The sequence below is a fragment of the Vigna unguiculata genome, chromosome 2 (assembly GCF_004118075.2).
Source record: "Vigna unguiculata cultivar IT97K-499-35 chromosome 2, ASM411807v1, whole genome shotgun sequence".
Classification (NCBI taxonomy): Eukaryota; Viridiplantae; Streptophyta; class Magnoliopsida; order Fabales; family Fabaceae; genus Vigna; species Vigna unguiculata.
Genome location: NC_040280.1, coordinates 20318548 through 20335741, shown reverse-complemented (window position 1 = coordinate 20335741; position 17194 = coordinate 20318548). Strand labels below are relative to the sequence as shown.

Here is a 17194-nt window from a genome sequence, read left to right as displayed (position 1 = left end):
GTTTTAGATTAAGCAATATCCGATATTATGACGTTGTACAATCTTAAAAAAAAAAAAACTTTAGATAAAATGACAAAAATGAGAATTTCAATATTTGTAGTTGTGCAGAAGGAAATATGTAGGGTGCAAAATAAAATTCCTACTTAAAAAAGAGGATTTCAAGCTAAAATTTAAACCTCCGACGATGAGGGCCTTTTTCACGGATATGTACATTCGAATAGCTTATTTGTGGCCCATAATCGAGTCTGGCCTATTACTCTATATTGGAGTCCAATAACATTATACAAAAAGAAATTTAGGGGTTTTCTTAACCTCAAAAAGAAAAGATTTCTTCTACACCTTCAAACAAATTTTAAATTTTAAAAATACCCTTTGATAATTTAATTAGGATAACGCAGATCACATCTTCAAATTGTTTTCGGACGTAGATATCCGATGAAAAGTTTAAATTTTCGGATATATATATATATATATATATATATATATATATATATATATAGATTAATTATATATATGCTTTAAACTATAAATAAAGTTAAAAAATAAATTAAATTAAAAAAATAATTAAACTTTAAATTAAAAAATATATTTATTCTGCTTCAACTTTTTTCATTTTTGTTTAAGGTTTAATTTTTTGAATTTTAATTATTTTTTTAGTTTGTTATCTTTTTTTATTTTTTAAATGTAATTGTTTTTAAGTTTATATATTTTAGAATTTTTAATATTTTTTAATATATATTTTAAAAATAAAATAATATATATATATATATATATATATTTAATTTTGTTTTTGTATAATATATTAAAAAATAATTAAACTTTAATTTTAAAAACGTAAAAACAAATATATATATATATATATATATATATATTTACATTTAGAATTGCACAAACTTTATCATCCAGTGATGTCCTTTACCAGAAGTTCACTTAGAGGTGAAATCTGCATTACTCGTCAAATAATAAAAAAAAAATTGGAATTTAAAATGTTTAGGGTACAGAAGAAGTTTATGAGATGCAGAAAGAAGTCCCCGAGGTTTAAATCTTCAGAAAGGGGAAAACAATGGGCTTGTTGTAATTTGAGCCACAAGATAAACATTAATTGTTAAAATGGAATGAAAATAAGAACATAAAGGACAAAGGGAGTTATAATATTTCAAAATGTTATATCTCTACTAAAATTTAATAATTTTAGTTCCAAATTTATTGTTTTTATCTTCGCGAATATTTAACTCGTGAGATAGCTCAATTAACTTAACATTGAACTTAGGTAGTTTCTCTCAGCAGAAAAATAATATTTGTTTTAAGAAAACTTTCTCTACTTAAATTTCCTGCTTTTAGAAACTCTTGAAAATAAAATAAAATAAAATAAAAACAAAATCAGATCATTTTCAGACAAAACGACCACCGAGCATTATTATCCTAAACAAAACTTCTCAGCATGGCATATTCCTATAACAAGGCTCAACGTAGTTCGTTATACATGCAATATTAGTTTCTACGGAAAATTTTCATAAAACTTTCTCCTTGGATCTTTTTCAATCTGCACTTCATCAACAAAAGTAGATGCTTTAAAACCATAAGATAAAACAAACTAAATACATAAAATCAGGCAAAATAAGATCAAGTTTCAGGCGTGAACTCCAAAACACATACAACAAATGAATCTATACAAAATGTGGAATAGGTTAGGATCAGTGTCACCAAATTTTGCTTAGCAAAAATCAGCTTCTGCAAATCTGTAGGTGTAAGTTAGAACCTACCAACATTTGCTATTACCTCCACACACTTGAACCTGCAGTTGCCTTGGAGCAACCAACTTCCTTCCCATCAGCTGAACTTCCTCCACTTAACAGCTGCGAAGAAAATGTCCCATTTTTCCTAACCTTACCTGGAAATTCCTTGCTTAAGCTACCTTTCAGGGACAGGTTCTTCTTAACACGATTTCGATTAAGCATGAACATAGCATTGCGTGGGGGTGCATGCAGAGCACCTTCAACACAATCACCCACCTGTACACAGCCCCAAGGTCTGGAAGGTCCATCGCCACGAGATGATTTAAGCCTAGGAAAACCATTCGTCAATCTCAAAAAGCCCCGGTAATCAGGGGAATTTTCCTCCTCCATTTTTACACAAACAGGACAAGGAGGATCGCTTTTCCGTGTCTTTGGTGTTGTTTGCTCCAAGCATTCAGCATGAAATGCGTGACAACAAGGAAGAACACCAATCGTAGGCATGTCTCCACTTCTCACAATGCGACGGGAACTCCAAGGTGATCTCTGCGAGAGAAACCTTTCACACAAGCCACACCTAAATCCATTGGAAGGAAAATGTGATTGACCAGGCGTTTCTAATTCAAATGACTCAGTAACATCAGCAAACTCCTGACTGCTGCTGGCGCTACTCCAACGCTGGCCGTCTCGGAGTGGAGTAGAAGTATCAAACTCTGTAAAATCTGTAACTGCAGGACCAAAGGCATCTCTAGTAGTTGTTAGGTCATTAAAAGACATAGGATGAATGGGTTTAGAGATGAAAGAACGAAGATTAGAGAAATTCCTCTGACAGGATAAATGTGATTTTGTAGTAGACTCAGATTCACTACTTTCTGACAGAGATGATGTTGATCCCCCACTGTTGGGATTTACAGATGTTCCCTGCATATATATGTCTTACCTGTTAGTTTATTTCTTAAGACAAACACATGAGAAATAATTGCCCAACTAAAGTATCTTTTAGTAGTGCTTAACCAGAAACTTACCTCCTTAGTGGGAGTAAAAGATACCCTGCCCGCAGAAGGATGAGGATCTACCAAAAGTACAAATGAGTTGGGAGAAGTTCAATACGCAGAAGTAACAACAAACAAGTTTATACTGAAAGAATAAACCACAGACAAAATTGAGTGCTTCAGTTTTATTGTTACTAATATCAGAACGACTTAACAGTACCATCAATTGCTACCCTATTGAGACACATTAACAAACAGACAAATTATGATCCAAAACTCAACATCCTCAAGGAATCGAATGATGTCATGATTCACAAGAAAAGGAAAATTATTAAATTGAGTTTCAATAATTAAAAAATGAAAAAGTTAAAGCTGTATAATTTAGAGGCAGAATTATAAGAAATCATGACTCAATTATGCAATGAGACCAGATTTATCAATGTATGGGTTTCCTCTTGTCATGCTACAGAAGACCTGACAATTTATAGAAATACTAGTTCAGCTCTCTACCATTTGATGTAAGCCTAACTCTACAAACAAAAAATGACCAAAAACATGTTTACTGTTTACTGTTTCATTGCTTCAAACAAAATGTCAAAGGCATAACCATAGCAAGAACATAATGAGTAGAGCAAAACTGTTTTGATAATAACCAACAAGATTGTTGAGAACGTCTTTTTTTCCCAAACACTTTTCAATAGGACGGAACTTAGAAGCAACTTAAGAGGTAGATTAAGAAAATGTTCTGTTTTCATTTTCTATTTTCACTTTTGATTACAAAAGTGTCACTTCAGCTTTTCCTTTTATTCTATAACTTTTTTAAATTATGAAAGAAGGTGCAAAACAAAGTGGCTTCCATATTAAATGGTGATGACAGAAAATAAACACAAACATTTAACTACCACTCATACAATACAATAACTTATACTACGCAAAAACTATTATATAGACAATACAATACAGTTAACTTACCACTCATACAATTAACTACTTATGCTTCGTTTCTGTTTCACTAGGCTGTAGTCAAATAGGATCCCATGTAAATGAAATTTTTTACCTTTTTGATTATTAAAAAGACCTTTCTGGAAGCAACCTCTTTAGAGACTAACAACCCTAAGAGCATTAAGGCTTCATTATCTTATATGCAAGCCATCTTTTACAACCATCTTGCTATTGTGGTTTATATACATCTAAATTATACTACTTTGAAAAATTCATATATAAGGATTTACCTTTCCTAGCTGAATTTTCATAATTGTCAATACTGATTTCTTGTATTGCAGGAGGCGTCCATTGAGGAGCCTGAGAAAGGTCAGATGGACTGCTAAGGAGAATACCAGTACCATCTGAAGCAGAATAGTGAAGATCATATAGGTGGTTGCCTCTGACCCAGCTCCCACTCTCTTTATCATTTGATGATGTAGAAGACCCATAGAGTTGAATGCTGTCATTCACAGTATACTGCATCCCTTCAGACTGGAATCTGAAATCCCACCTTGTTGGAGGTGGTGAAAAACTTGAATTTGTTCGCCAGAAGGGCTCATTTGGACCCATGGACCAGTCCCTACTGCCTGCATTTGATCCATGTGGCCTTGAAGCCACACAACAAAGAGACCCCGTTTTAGCTATTTTCTCAGAATATCACAATAAACCCAATTCTGAACGCCTCCAATCCAATCTATTTCAGTCACTGCTCAACTTCGTAATCGATAACAGAAGAGGGACACTTCCAAAAATAAGTTCCAACTCCTCGAGCCAAATAATTCACCACTCAGTACCTTCCACCTTCAACCTACATGTCTAATAGAAACTAAATTCCACCTCCAGCAAGAGCATCACCCTGAAAACTCTACAATCAGAAAAAGAAAAGAACCGCATTAACCATTTAGATAAAATATAGAGAAAGTTATTATTTCAACCACCAAAAAGAAAGAGGTAAAATACAGTAAACAAGTAAAGCTAGTCTCCGAAGTCACATTAAGCCATAAACATCAAATTAGTTGGAAAAATGCAATAAATTCAAAAGATGACATCTAATCACAGAAACACTATACTAAAAAAAACACTAAAGCAAAAACCAAGCACAGCGATAAACATCATATAGTGTATCAGTAACCAAATAAATTCAAAAACTGACATCAATCAAAGAAACATAATATTAAAAATATTATAAACGCGGTTACTAAAGTTAAACCAAACATTCACACAAAGAATACCAACTAACACCTACACATAAACCACATCTAAAAATTTTCAAATGCTACTTTACCAAATATAGAGTTAATGCAAACAAAAAATATATAGTGAACTTCGTTTTAAAACAGAAACAAAAACTAGTAGAAACTAGAACACAATAGAGCATGTGAAAAAGCAAGAAAAAATACGGGACAAACCGAACCTCTTACCGCACACGTGACTGGACAGTAACGGCACGTGCGAGTCCTAAGTGAGAGAAATTGCGTTTTAAGTTTTCAATTTTTGGAGGAATTGCATTGTTGTATAGTTTGATTGTAAAGCGAAGCGAAGAGAGCGGAATTGTAGAAACCCTAACTAACCGAACAGAGGAAGAAGAAGAATATGAAAGCAAGCTGGTTGAACAGCTGGCACCGCATACTGACAGGTTGGTGCCAACCTAGCCCAGTAACGAAACGACATCGTCTCTTAATAAATAAACGACCAGTGTTTCGGTACGCGCCATGTCACGAACAGCATCATCCTCTTCCACGCGACATGTCGATAGTGCAACTCTCTCCAACGGCACACTCCCAATTTTCTTCCCACCCCAATCCTCCGACAACCTCGGACCGCGGCATTTTATTCCACGAAAAGGTGCGCTACCTTAAAGCCCTCAAAGTGAACCCGGAGAAGGCTTTCCACTTGAACCCCACACTCCGCTCCTCCCCTCTGGCCGCCCTGGAATCCGTGACGCGCTGTCTCTACTCTCTCGGAGTTCCACGCGCCGCCTTGGGGCGCATCCTCGACATGCACCCCGTGCTCCTCACGTGCGACCCCTATTCCCAACTCTATCCCCTCCTCGACTTCCTCCTCCATGAGGTCCCAATCCCCTTCCCCGACGTGCACCTCTGCATCCTCCGCTGCCCCAGATTGCTCGTTTCCAGCATCGATGATCAATTGCGTCCCACGCTGTTCTTTCTCAGGGAATTAGGGTTCTGTGGGCCACACTCCCTCACGTGCCAGACCACCCTGCTTCTCGTGTCCAGCTTGGAGGACACCCTTTTGCCCAAGATTGAGTTTTTGAAGAGTTTGGGATTCACCCACATCGAGGTTTCCAACATGGTCGTCAGGTCCCCTGGGTTATTGACTTTAAGCGTGAAGAAGAATTTAATGCCCAAGCTGGAATTTTTCTTGAAGGAGATGAATGGGGATGTTGCTGAGCTCAAGAGGTTTCCTCAGTACTTTTCTTTTAGCTTGGAACGGAGGATTAGGCCCAGATTTGGGATGCTTAGGCAGCTTGGCGTGTCGATGCCGTTGGAAGATATGTTGAAGGTTAGTGATGGCGAGTTTAATGCTAGGTTGCTTGAATTAAGGTTTAAGACTCTCGAGTTTGGAGTAGGACAATAGTTGTATTAGTTTGCTGTTGTTGGGAAGTTTAAACCATTTTAGTCCAAACATCAAGGATTTTAGGATCACCCACATTTGTCTGCGATTTTCCTCAATTTGAGTGTGATGAAACTGAAATCATGATGGTGACCGCAATTTAAAACCTGAATGTTGGTTTTGCTAAAGACTAAGTATAGTGGTTGATACTGATAAACATTTGTGCAAATCTGTTATACTAATGTAGAGAAAGGGGTGCTTGTGATTCAGAGAAAAGGAGATTTTGATAATGGAAAATAAGTATAAGAATTTAGGTTCTTGAATTGAGATTTGGAGTTTAGTAAGTGGTTGTTGTTGACAAGATTAAAAACAATGGTCCGGTCCGCTGTCATGATTGCAGCTACAACATCAAGTTTTTTTGGATTACCATGACTGCATAGCACTATTGCAGTCCCGTTTGTCTATGATTTACTAATTTACTAATATAAAGGATCACAACTGCTAGCTAAAACATTAATCGGTTGTAACTGCAGTTGCATTTGTCTGCAATTTCTAACCATGTTTAGGAGAGTGAAGTTGGTTTTGCTGAACTATAGTGACTGATATCCTAAGTGAAATGTATAGTGGTCTGTGTCGTTTAAATAGCCGCCAAAGCTATACTCTGAATATTAAGGATCCGATATTGCGTCCACAGTAATTGTTGTGGTTGCACCTCCCATCCTGCATCTTTCATCTTTGGCTAGCCTCCAACCAATTGAACTTTTAGTTAACATTATGCCAATGTTCATGTATATTTTCATACAATTTAACTTTTTATACATATATTATGATATGTTGGTATAATAGTATATTTCAACTGTATTATATGTCTTACTCTATATGATATAACATATTATTGGCTTTCCGCAATATATGATATAGCAGGTTATTGGTTTTCTGACGTGCAATCCTCAATTAATGTCACTGATTGCGGTTGATAAGTATATGTGTGTTTCTTTCTCTGTTTCTCTGTTCCGACTGGGTTTGTACAGTGTTCTATTGGGTGTGCTGTTGATTTTCGTGATTGAAATTGTAGAAGATGTTGTATGATACTGAACTGGGCTATAATCCAACGTGCCACAAACATGTTATTTTATTATTCTCGTAAGGCATGAGGATCTGACACCGACTAGTATCTGTAACCCTTTGAGAACCCTATGATTTGTGTAAAAGCTTTTTGCTTTGCTACAAGAGAAAAAATGGTGCTTAAGTAAGCGCTGCGATCACCTTTTCTGATATCTTTCTTTCTCATTCTCTTTGTAGTACCAAGAGGACCCCAATACCCTATAACACAACACATGCACAACAAGAATCACTATTCATAGATGTTGTAATTCATGAAAATATTCAGGTACTTGAGAGTTGTTCTAGCAATCAACTTAAAAAGGGTCCTGAACATATAATACAATTGTGGGAACAGAAAATGAAAGAAAAAAAATCCTAGTACGTCCAAAGCTAGTTGTTGATCCAGCTGCATCATTGAAGCAATTACACTGCATTTTGGCACAGTATTCCGCGCCAGTGATGTGACATGTCGTTATAATTGGTAATGAGATGAGGGGCACCATGGCTTCTCGCAGTTACTAGTGCCAACTTCCATCAAATGCTTCAAGAATAGCATCAGATATCAGAACAATCATAAAAATACTTTACCCTACTTCAATTTTTCTGTCTTCCCTGCCAAACAGGGAACCGACAGTAAATAATAATTCCCATCATTATCATAATGTTCGTTCCACATACATTTCTCAGCCTAATCACTGCATACCAATTAGTATAATGTAACAGTGATTATTGTGAGATAATGCTTTGAAATGCATCAAACTAAACAAAAGTACAAAACTGAGATAAGCTTTCGAGAACTGAAAACTGTGATAAATTGTCATAAAACAAAAACTGGTGTCTGATCTGATCGGATCCCTGCATGCAGAGAGACTGAAACTGAAAACAAAATTAATAATTTACCTTATCTGTATGGTGCATAAAGTTAATTTGAAATGGAGAAAGATGATTTTGTGCGCGGAAATTTCATCTCATGGGTGAAAAAGAAACAGGGTCTGAATTTAACTTACTCTACGGACTGGCATGAGAATTATTGCTACTTTGCTTGGAGATAGTACTCCTGCAATTTCATCTAACTGGATACAAACCCATTAATAGTTGTTAAAACTTGGCACCAACCTGTCAGTAACCTAGTCCACTTGTGACCCAGATGCTTCCATCAACGACAACATCTTAAACTACTATTATGTTGTTTATATTAATTGTGTTGTCACAAAGCATCAATTATATTATTGCAATCAATTCCCCACTTAGTCCTCTTTAGTAGTTATACAAATGGACCAACCCAGTACACCTAACTTAATGGAAGATGAAATTAAGAAGCTTGTGTAGTAGGTACTTCATAGTATGCAATAATAATAAACCTTCTGGGCAGGCAAAAAAATGAAGACAAAAACATTCTCTTCCTCACATTAATGAAAGCCGTTGCTTTGATGATGGTTAAAGAAAGAATCATGACCGACACCTGAAGATTATAGTGAGAAGCAAGACCACATGGATACAGGTTGGAATATATAACTCAAAATAATAACAAAAAAAAAAACTTCTCTAAACCATGTCAAACTATTCTCAGTTTATGTGACAATCTTCTGAATTATATATCTATTATTTGGATGCATTTTCTTTTGTCTTTACTTTAAATTAAGTTTCAACACATGTAACATTACATCACATTTTCATTCTGGTTTGTAAAAAGGCTGAGGGGAATGTGGTTACTTCTTTCCAATATCAGGCCATGATACAATCCTGGGCTTCATGGAATAAAAAAAACAATTATTCTTCGGCGTTACTTCCTGCAACCTATCAATTTTTTCTTACACTCCAACAACGTTTCCGGAAAAAATTTTCCAGAAAAGGAGTGGGTGAGTGTCTTCCGGAAAATAAAATCTGAAATGATGGAGTGCAGGAAGGAGTTTGATAGGGGTGCATGCAGGAAGTACCAGCCTTATTCTTTTCACGGAGAATGAAACGGCCCAACTCATTCTTACAATTAGGCCCAATATAGCATATTTTATCTTTCATAACATAACAGTGATATATTACAGGGTAATATCCATTTCAGTGATTTAAGAGGGGAACATGAATTAAATTTATTTTTACTTTCTCTTGTTCAGAGAGAATGCTCTTACCTCAAAGCAGAATCTATTATTTGAAGAGTGAAGGTAAGTAATAAATAGTTACTTCTGTTATAATCTTTATTGTAAAAATACTGTGATTTTGTGGGATATATACTTGATTTTTGTTTGTATACAAATACACTATCGATTCTCTTTTTCTTTTGGGATAAAAAGACTATGCAACCCCTTTTTTGGTTCTTCACTTCTTTGAACAATAGTTCATTACACAACTTCAAACACGAAACTTGATTCAACCTTGTATGCTCGTCAATGCTACTCGTTGTAGATCAACTATGGAAATTATACTCAAAAAATTGCAGACTGTTCTTGCGCATTGGTATTGATAACACCTTGTTCATCTAACACATTCATTGACACAATCTAGTGCTTAATAATGAGATAGAACATGAGCTAGTATCAATATAATTTCACATATGCATCAAAGAAATTCAAGCTTGGTAAATTTGAAAACATATTAAACAGGGCATAGTAACATTCAGAAATCTCAAATTATCACGCAAGCACACAAAAATGGTAGGAAGATTCCACATGAAATATGCATAATCTCGTGGAAAAATAGAGCCTAAATTGTTTATGGGTTTGAAAGAAATTTCGAAATTAACAAGACTAAGCCAAATTGTTGATGTCTTTGACTCCTCCTTTTGAAGCCAATTCTTTAGAAAGTTGACTGATTGCATTCTGGAAATTCTATAGTTCATAAAGCATGTTCCATCATCAAAATCAATTCCACAATCCCAATTTCATACTTTACTGACTAAAGTGCACCCCATCAAAGTCTTTCTTGTCCAAGACCAAAATATTCTCATCTTCATTATGTAATCCAATCTCACAGTACTGATACATAGATCCAAAAGCCAAAAAAAAAATAAAATGAAAAGTACTCAGTGAAATCACGCACACTTCTAGTTCAGGGAATTGTTAAGTCTTTCTGCTCCAAAAAATCATTAAACACATATTCTCCTCTGCTCGCATCTTCTCCATTTTCACACTTCTTCATTTCTTCTTTCGACTGTTGTTTTCTCCCCTCATTCCACTCTCTCCATTCCTTAACAATTTCTATCACTCACTTTTTCGCTTCACAACTTCATTTTCCACCATCTTCACCCACGCCCCTGTTGTATTTTCATCACCACCCTATCATTCTAGCCTATGAAGCCCAGACATGCCATATTAATATGGCGTGCCCCGTGTCTGACACGTATCGGACACCGACACACATACATATTTGTTCAACACACGTGTCTGTAAAATGTTCAATTTGAAATATTTTTTTTTTGTCTTTGACATGATTTTGACATAACTTCATCACAATGTTAATGACTACAAATTTAATGATTTTCTAAAAAATCAAAAACTTGTATCTATTATGATTATAAAAATAAGAAAAAATCTGATATAATCACTATTTTTCTCTTTTCTGGATATTAGATAGATAGACTGGATTCATTTTTGTATTAGTTGACAATGAAATGAATTAGTTAAAAGTTTAAAACTAATATATATATATATATATATATATATATATATATATATATATATATGCATATATATGTATGTATGTCGTGTTCAATGTGTTATGTTTTTTCGATTTAGCTGTATCTCCGTGTTTTTTCGATTTAGCCGTATCTCCGTGTCTGTATCCGAGTTCATATCCGGGCTTCATAGATTATAGCCCAGTTCAGTATCATACAACATCTTCTACAATTTCAATCACGAAAATCAACAGCACACCCAATAGAACACTGTACAAACCCAGTCGGAACAGAGAAACAGAGAAAGAAACACACATATACTTATCAACCGCAATCAGTGACATTAATTGAGGATTGCACGTCAGAAAACCAATAACCTGCTATATCATATATTGCGGAAAGCCAATAATATGTTATATCATATAGAGTAAGACATATAATACAGTTGAAATATACTATTATACCAACATATCATAATATATGTATAAAAAGTTAAATTGTATGAAAATATACATGAATATTGGCATAATGTTAACTAAAAGTTCAATTGGTTGGAGGCTAGCCAAAGATGAAAGATGCAGGATGGGAGGTGCAACCACAACAATTACTGTGGACGCAATATCGGATCCTTGATATTTAGAGTATAGCTTTGGCGGCTATTTAAACGACACAGACCACTATACATTTCACTTAGGATATCAGTCACTATAGTTCAGCAAAACCAACTTCACTCTCCTAAACATGGTTAGAAATTGCAGACAAATGCAACTGCAGTTACAACCGATTAATGTTTTAACTAGCAGTTGTGATCCTTTATATTAGTAAATTAGTAAATCATAGACAAACGGGACTGCAATAGTGCTATGCAGTCATGGTAATCCAAAAAAACTTGATGTTGTAGCTGCAATCATGACAGCGGACCGGACCATTGTTTTTAATCTTGTCAACAACAACCACTTACTAAACTCCAAATCTCAATTCAAGAACCTAAATTCTTATACTTATTTTCCATTACCAAAATCTCCTTTTCTCTGAATCACAAGCACCCCTTTCTCTACATTAGTTTAACAGATTTGCACAAATGTTTATCAGTATCAACCACTATACTTAGTCTTTAGCAAAACCAACATTCAGGTTTTAAATTGCGTTCACCATCATGATTTCAGTTTCATCACACTCAAATTGAGGAAAATCGCAGACAAATGTGGGTGATCCTAAAATCCTTGATGTTTGGACTAAAATGGTTTAAACTTCCCAACAACAGCAAACTAATACAACTATTGTCCTACTCCAAACTCGAGAGTCTTAAACCTTAATTCAAGCAACCTAGCATTAAACTCGCCATCACTAACCTTCAACATATCTTCCAACGGCATCGACACGCCAAGCTGCCTAAGCATCCCAAATCTGGACCTAATCCTCCGTTCCAAGCTAAAAGAAAAGTACTGAGGAAACCTCTTGAGCTCAGCAACATCCCCATTCATCTCCTTCAAGAAAAATTCCAGCTTGGGCATTAAATTCTTCTTCACGCTTAAAGTCAATAACCCAGGGGACCTGACGACCATGTTGGAAACCTCGATGTGGGTGAATCCCAAACTCTTCAAAAACTCAATCTTGGGCAAAAGGGTGTCCTCCAAGCTGGACACGAGAAGCAGGGTGGTCTGGCACGTGAGGGAGTGTGGCCCACAGAACCCTAATTCCCTGAGAAAGAACAGCGTGGGACGCAATTGATCATCGATGCTGGAAACGAGCAATCTGGGGCAGCGGAGGATGCAGAGGTGCACGTCGGGGAAGGGGATTGGGACCTCATGGAGGAGGAAGTCAAGGAGGGGATAGAGTTGGGAATAGGGGTCGCACGTGAGGAGCACGGGGTGCATGTCGAGGATGCGCCCCAAGGCGGCGCGTGGAACTCCGAGAGAGTAGAGACAGCGCGTCACAGATTCCAGGGCGACCAGAGGGGAGGAGCGGAGTGTGGGGTTCAAGTGGAAAGCCTTCTCCGGGTTCACTTTGAGGGCTTTAAGGTAGCGCACCTTTTCGTGGAATAAAATGCCGCGGTCCGAGGTTGTCGGAGGATTGGGGTGGGAAGAAAATTGGGAGTGTGCCGTTGGAGAGAGTTGCACTATCGACATGTCGCGTGGAAGAGGATGATGTTGTTCGTGACATGACGCGTACTGAAACACTGGTCGTTTATTTATTAAGAGACGATGTCGTTTCGTTACTGGGCTAGGTTGAACTAGTTCGTTAGAACGGGAGCCATTTATTTCTGCAGTCCCGTACATTCCATGTGCACCCCTCATGGGATTGGTTAAAAGAATAAACTTCCCCTCTTCCCCCTGGATGGACTCGAGAAAAAGAAAATATTTTGAATTGTGTAATTTAGAAAAATCTTTCTCATCGTACAATCTGGAAAGAAACTTACGGAATACGTAATCTAGAAGCATATTCATGAAAAAAAAAAACTCAATTAAAACTTATTTTTCAAGCAAAAATTAACTTTAAGATATTTGTATGTAAAAAAAAACTTTTAAATTAAACAATCTAAAGGTTAATAAAAAAAACTGTCAAATTAAATAATTTAAAAGTCAGAAAAGCTTTTGAACCGTACAATACGGAATTTAGAAAAACACAAATTCTACCAACTTAAAACTTTGTTTTATGGCCTTGCAGAATTTGGAAATTAATTTTCAAGAGCAATGTGGAAATTTTCGTTTTATAGGAGTGCAGAAGAAGAATCGGAAAGTGCGGGAATTAGAAAGAGCCTTTCTTGTTCAAGGGTTAAGTTATTTGGGCTGAAGTTTTTTTTCTCGGCCCAAGTTTAGATGTTTAATCATACTTGTGTATAAAACTCTTCTTTTAACTAATTCATAACTTTGAAAAGAAATCGTGAATAACATGAACTTTGTTGATATTCATACTACTTTTTAAACAAAATATAGTTTAAAACTCTTTCAACTAATTCACACTTTCAAAAAAAATACCATTTATTTGTGACATTATTAGTACTACCTATGTCGCACCCATGTATTTGCATATTTAAAATCTTAGAAAACATTTTGGTTGATTATTAAATAGTATAATTAAAAATTTATAAAATAAAAAAAATCTTAAAATATATTTTAATTGTTCTTCTTTATCTGCTGTTCAATATATGAAATATTGGAAAATGAAGTTTTAATAGTGCAATTGTAAAGAAATTAACAATATATATAATATTACAAAATAAAAAAATTAAATAGTGTGTTCCTGCAAAGTAAAGATATACTCGCAAACACAAGTTTTATCGAACCCAACGAATCTCTGGATGTACATGTCCACTTCCTTCACTTCAAGGTCTAAGTCTATAAGCCGAAATATCCTCTCCCGATGAAGGATCCTATCAGTGGTGGAGCCTGTAAAGTCATTTCGACGCTCAAGTCAATGTCATAGCAATAAATGACAAGAATAGTAAAATATAGCATAGTATCTTTACCTCGTGAATAGTGCATTTTATAGTACTTTAATGGACCTAACCCTATGAGCCTAGGGTTTGCGGTGTTTGGTTGATTTTAGGTTTTCTTAACTGTGTTTAATTAGTTTAATTCTCTTCTTACCGTTCCATCTTCCAGCATAGATTTATATAATCTTCATTACTATTTATCAGCAGAGACATTCTCTGCTCCTGTGTCGAAGTCACTTCGACTTTCTCCCTAGTAATCACGACATCGTAGCATTTTCTGTCACTGGGTATCTTTGCTTGTTTCAACATTGCTCATTTGCTTTTAACTATTACGTGCACCATGAAAAGGCTCCTAGGCTGGAGTGTATTCGGACTAACCTATATGTCAGGAGGTCTAAGGTCTTCGCACTTCTTACTTACTAAGCTGGATTAAATTCGGTCTTCCAAGTTGGAGCCTATTCGGTGGTTCAAGGTATCTTTTTCCCCACCATGTAAAGAGTGATCACAGGAAAATTAGTTGTTAACTAATTCATACATAAAACAAATAGTCAAACTAAAGAATAACTTTTAAAAAATTATGTATACCAAATCAAACAGGAGAATTTCACTATATATTTCTTTTATAATTTTATACTATTTTTTTGTTATCTAATTAATGTTTATTTTCTCTATTCGTAACAAGAGATGAAGGGCTCCAGAACTTATCCCATTCATTTTCAGCATTTATTTTTTTTAACGACATCACAAATAATTTTAAATACTCTTAATAAGAAATTAGGAATGATAACCTTTTTAAATAAACTTAAAAATCATCCATACAAAGTCTAAACTAAAACATAGATTGAGTTTTTTTTTTTTGTCAATTCTAAGTACATATTTACCTTTTACCTTTTATTTTAGCACTTAAAAATTCATTGGTCTCAAATTATCATATTGATAAAAATAAACATTCAAGCAAACCGAAAAATACAGATATTATTATTATTATTATTATTATTATTATTATTATTATTATTATTATTATTATTATTATTATTATTATTATTATTAATTGATGAGTCTCTTATGATTCCTTTTGGATTGCATGGGTTGGTAGTGTCAAATGTAAAAACCAAAGTTATATACTAAATCTTTTTTAAATAGTATCTTTATAGGAAGCAAATTCCAAACAAGTGTCCAAATGGTGTGTAACCAATGAACATGTGTAGAAATCTTTGTAAGAGAAGAAAAAAAGTGTAAATAACATATCAAAATATGTAAGAAGGGAAGGTTAAATTCAATTTTAATTTTTTTTAAGATTTTTGCGAGGTATCATTTGATATTAAATGATGGTTTTAGGTTGACACAATTTATAAAATCAAATGTTCTAGAAATAGTTTGTAAATCTATTCTTCTTTTAATAATGTGATGCAATAATATGTAATAGATAATTACAAAAGATTTATTTTTTAATTTTTATACTAATTTGTATAATACACAAATTATATCAAATTATCTATCAATTAATAACTGTTTGACTTTCACTCTACATACTTTTACAAGTTACAAATCATGTATACTTTGAAAAACAATTATCTTTGACTAAAAAACTCCAGTATCATTTGGAAGATAGACACTTTTAACTAAAAATTAAGAATTATTAGAACCTCAAGAACTTTTGACTAACCAATAGAGTATTCTTTGAAACACAACTACCTTTGGCTAAAAGTTGTGTTTTGTTTAGATAATAGCCGCTCTTGGTTAAGCTAGATTATTCTTTGGAGCTTAGACACTCTTAATTAAACAAAGTTTGTATAAATGTGAAAGTATAAAGATACAAAGTTGTGCTTAGTATAGAATGTTAACATCTTATGACGAATGCAAATGTAAGTACTCTTTTCTAGTTTTCTAAACAAACACAACAATGTTCTTTTTACAAAACTTTTAGGGTTATAAAAATAATTTGACAATGTTTTGGCACTTCTCACTTGATCACATCACTTTTCTTCTTCACAAAATAGCATTGTATAGCATTTGAAAGAACTAGTTGTTGCATATTCTTGTATAGTTCTTAAGAACTTTTGAACTCAACTAGCTTTATCTTCTTCATTTGTCTAGTGTGAACCTAAAGGTACATTAAAAAATTCCATGCAACATTAAATACCATCCTTTTCTTCAAGTAACATTTCAATGTACTTATCAAAGTTAGGTCAAATAACTTTACTTAAAATGTAGTAAAAGTAGGGATCGTATAAGGTACAACACAGTTTAGTCAAATTAAGTTTGTGTCAAAATGGTTGTTGAAATAAAAATAGCTTTAAATTGTATCCTAAGAAATCTTGATGTAGACTTGTGCTTTGTGAGAATCATTTAGGTGGGTGGAATATGAAGATAGTCCATGCAACAAACTAATATGTTTAAAGAGTTCTTTTGTTAGGTATAACATAAATTTAAAGTTTATGTGCAATTATCGTCAATTGAGGACTTCAGTTATCAAATAAAGTGAAAATTGAAAGGTGTTGCATAATCTATCAAAAAAGTGATGACATCATCAATAAGACCTTCTTAAGGACCACAAAGTAGGTCTGGAGCTAAATTAAATTTGTCCTAACACTCTCATCCCTCCAAAAGGTTTCAATATCAAACTAGGGGTCCCAAAAGCAACATGCACAAAAGAAGGAAATGACATGAGCCAAGAGAAACTAAAGCCAAGGAAAAATGCTAAGCAAACTAAAAGAAGTAAGGAGAAGATTTTCTTTTATAGTCATGCTCCTAATAATGCTCT

General features: G+C 34.5%; 3 protein-coding genes across 7 annotated transcripts; 1 reads left to right on the top strand and 2 right to left on the bottom strand.

The window, feature by feature from the left end:
• Nucleotides 1–1567: 1567 nt before the first annotated feature.
• On the bottom strand, nucleotides 1568–5363 carry LOC114168528. 5 transcript variants are annotated; one of them, XM_028053421.1, is made up of 5 exons: nucleotides 5131–5363; nucleotides 3958–4574; nucleotides 2759–2805; nucleotides 2564–2654; nucleotides 1568–2461 (listed from the first exon to the last, which is right to left on the bottom strand). In XM_028053421.1, the coding sequence occupies exons 2-5, from the start codon at nucleotides 4277–4279 to the stop codon at nucleotides 1776–1778; spliced, it is 1146 nt and encodes a 381-aa protein (XP_027909222.1). In that variant the 5' UTR covers nucleotides 4280–4574; nucleotides 5131–5363; the 3' UTR covers nucleotides 1568–1775. The 5 variants fall into 5 exon arrangements, with proteins under 5 accessions (XP_027909222.1, XP_027909191.1, XP_027909199.1 ...); XM_028053390.1 differs by having other exon boundaries at nucleotides 1568–2654; XM_028053398.1 differs by having other exon boundaries at nucleotides 1568–2654; nucleotides 5124–5301.
• LOC114168553 (transcription termination factor MTEF1, chloroplastic-like) lies at nucleotides 5234–7144 on the top strand. The gene has a single exon (XM_028053431.1). It carries the CDS (start codon nucleotides 5303–5305, stop codon nucleotides 6305–6307), a length of 1005 nt encoding a protein of 334 aa, XP_027909232.1. The 5' UTR covers nucleotides 5234–5302; the 3' UTR covers nucleotides 6308–7144.
• Nucleotides 7145–12047: 4903 nt separating this feature from the next.
• LOC114173008 (transcription termination factor MTEF1, chloroplastic-like) lies at nucleotides 12048–13138 on the bottom strand. Its single transcript, XM_028057190.1, has one exon. The coding sequence runs from the start codon at nucleotides 13121–13123 to the stop codon at nucleotides 12272–12274; it is 852 nt and encodes a 283-aa protein (XP_027912991.1). The 5' UTR covers nucleotides 13124–13138; the 3' UTR covers nucleotides 12048–12271.
• Nucleotides 13139–17194: the final 4056 nt, after the last annotated feature.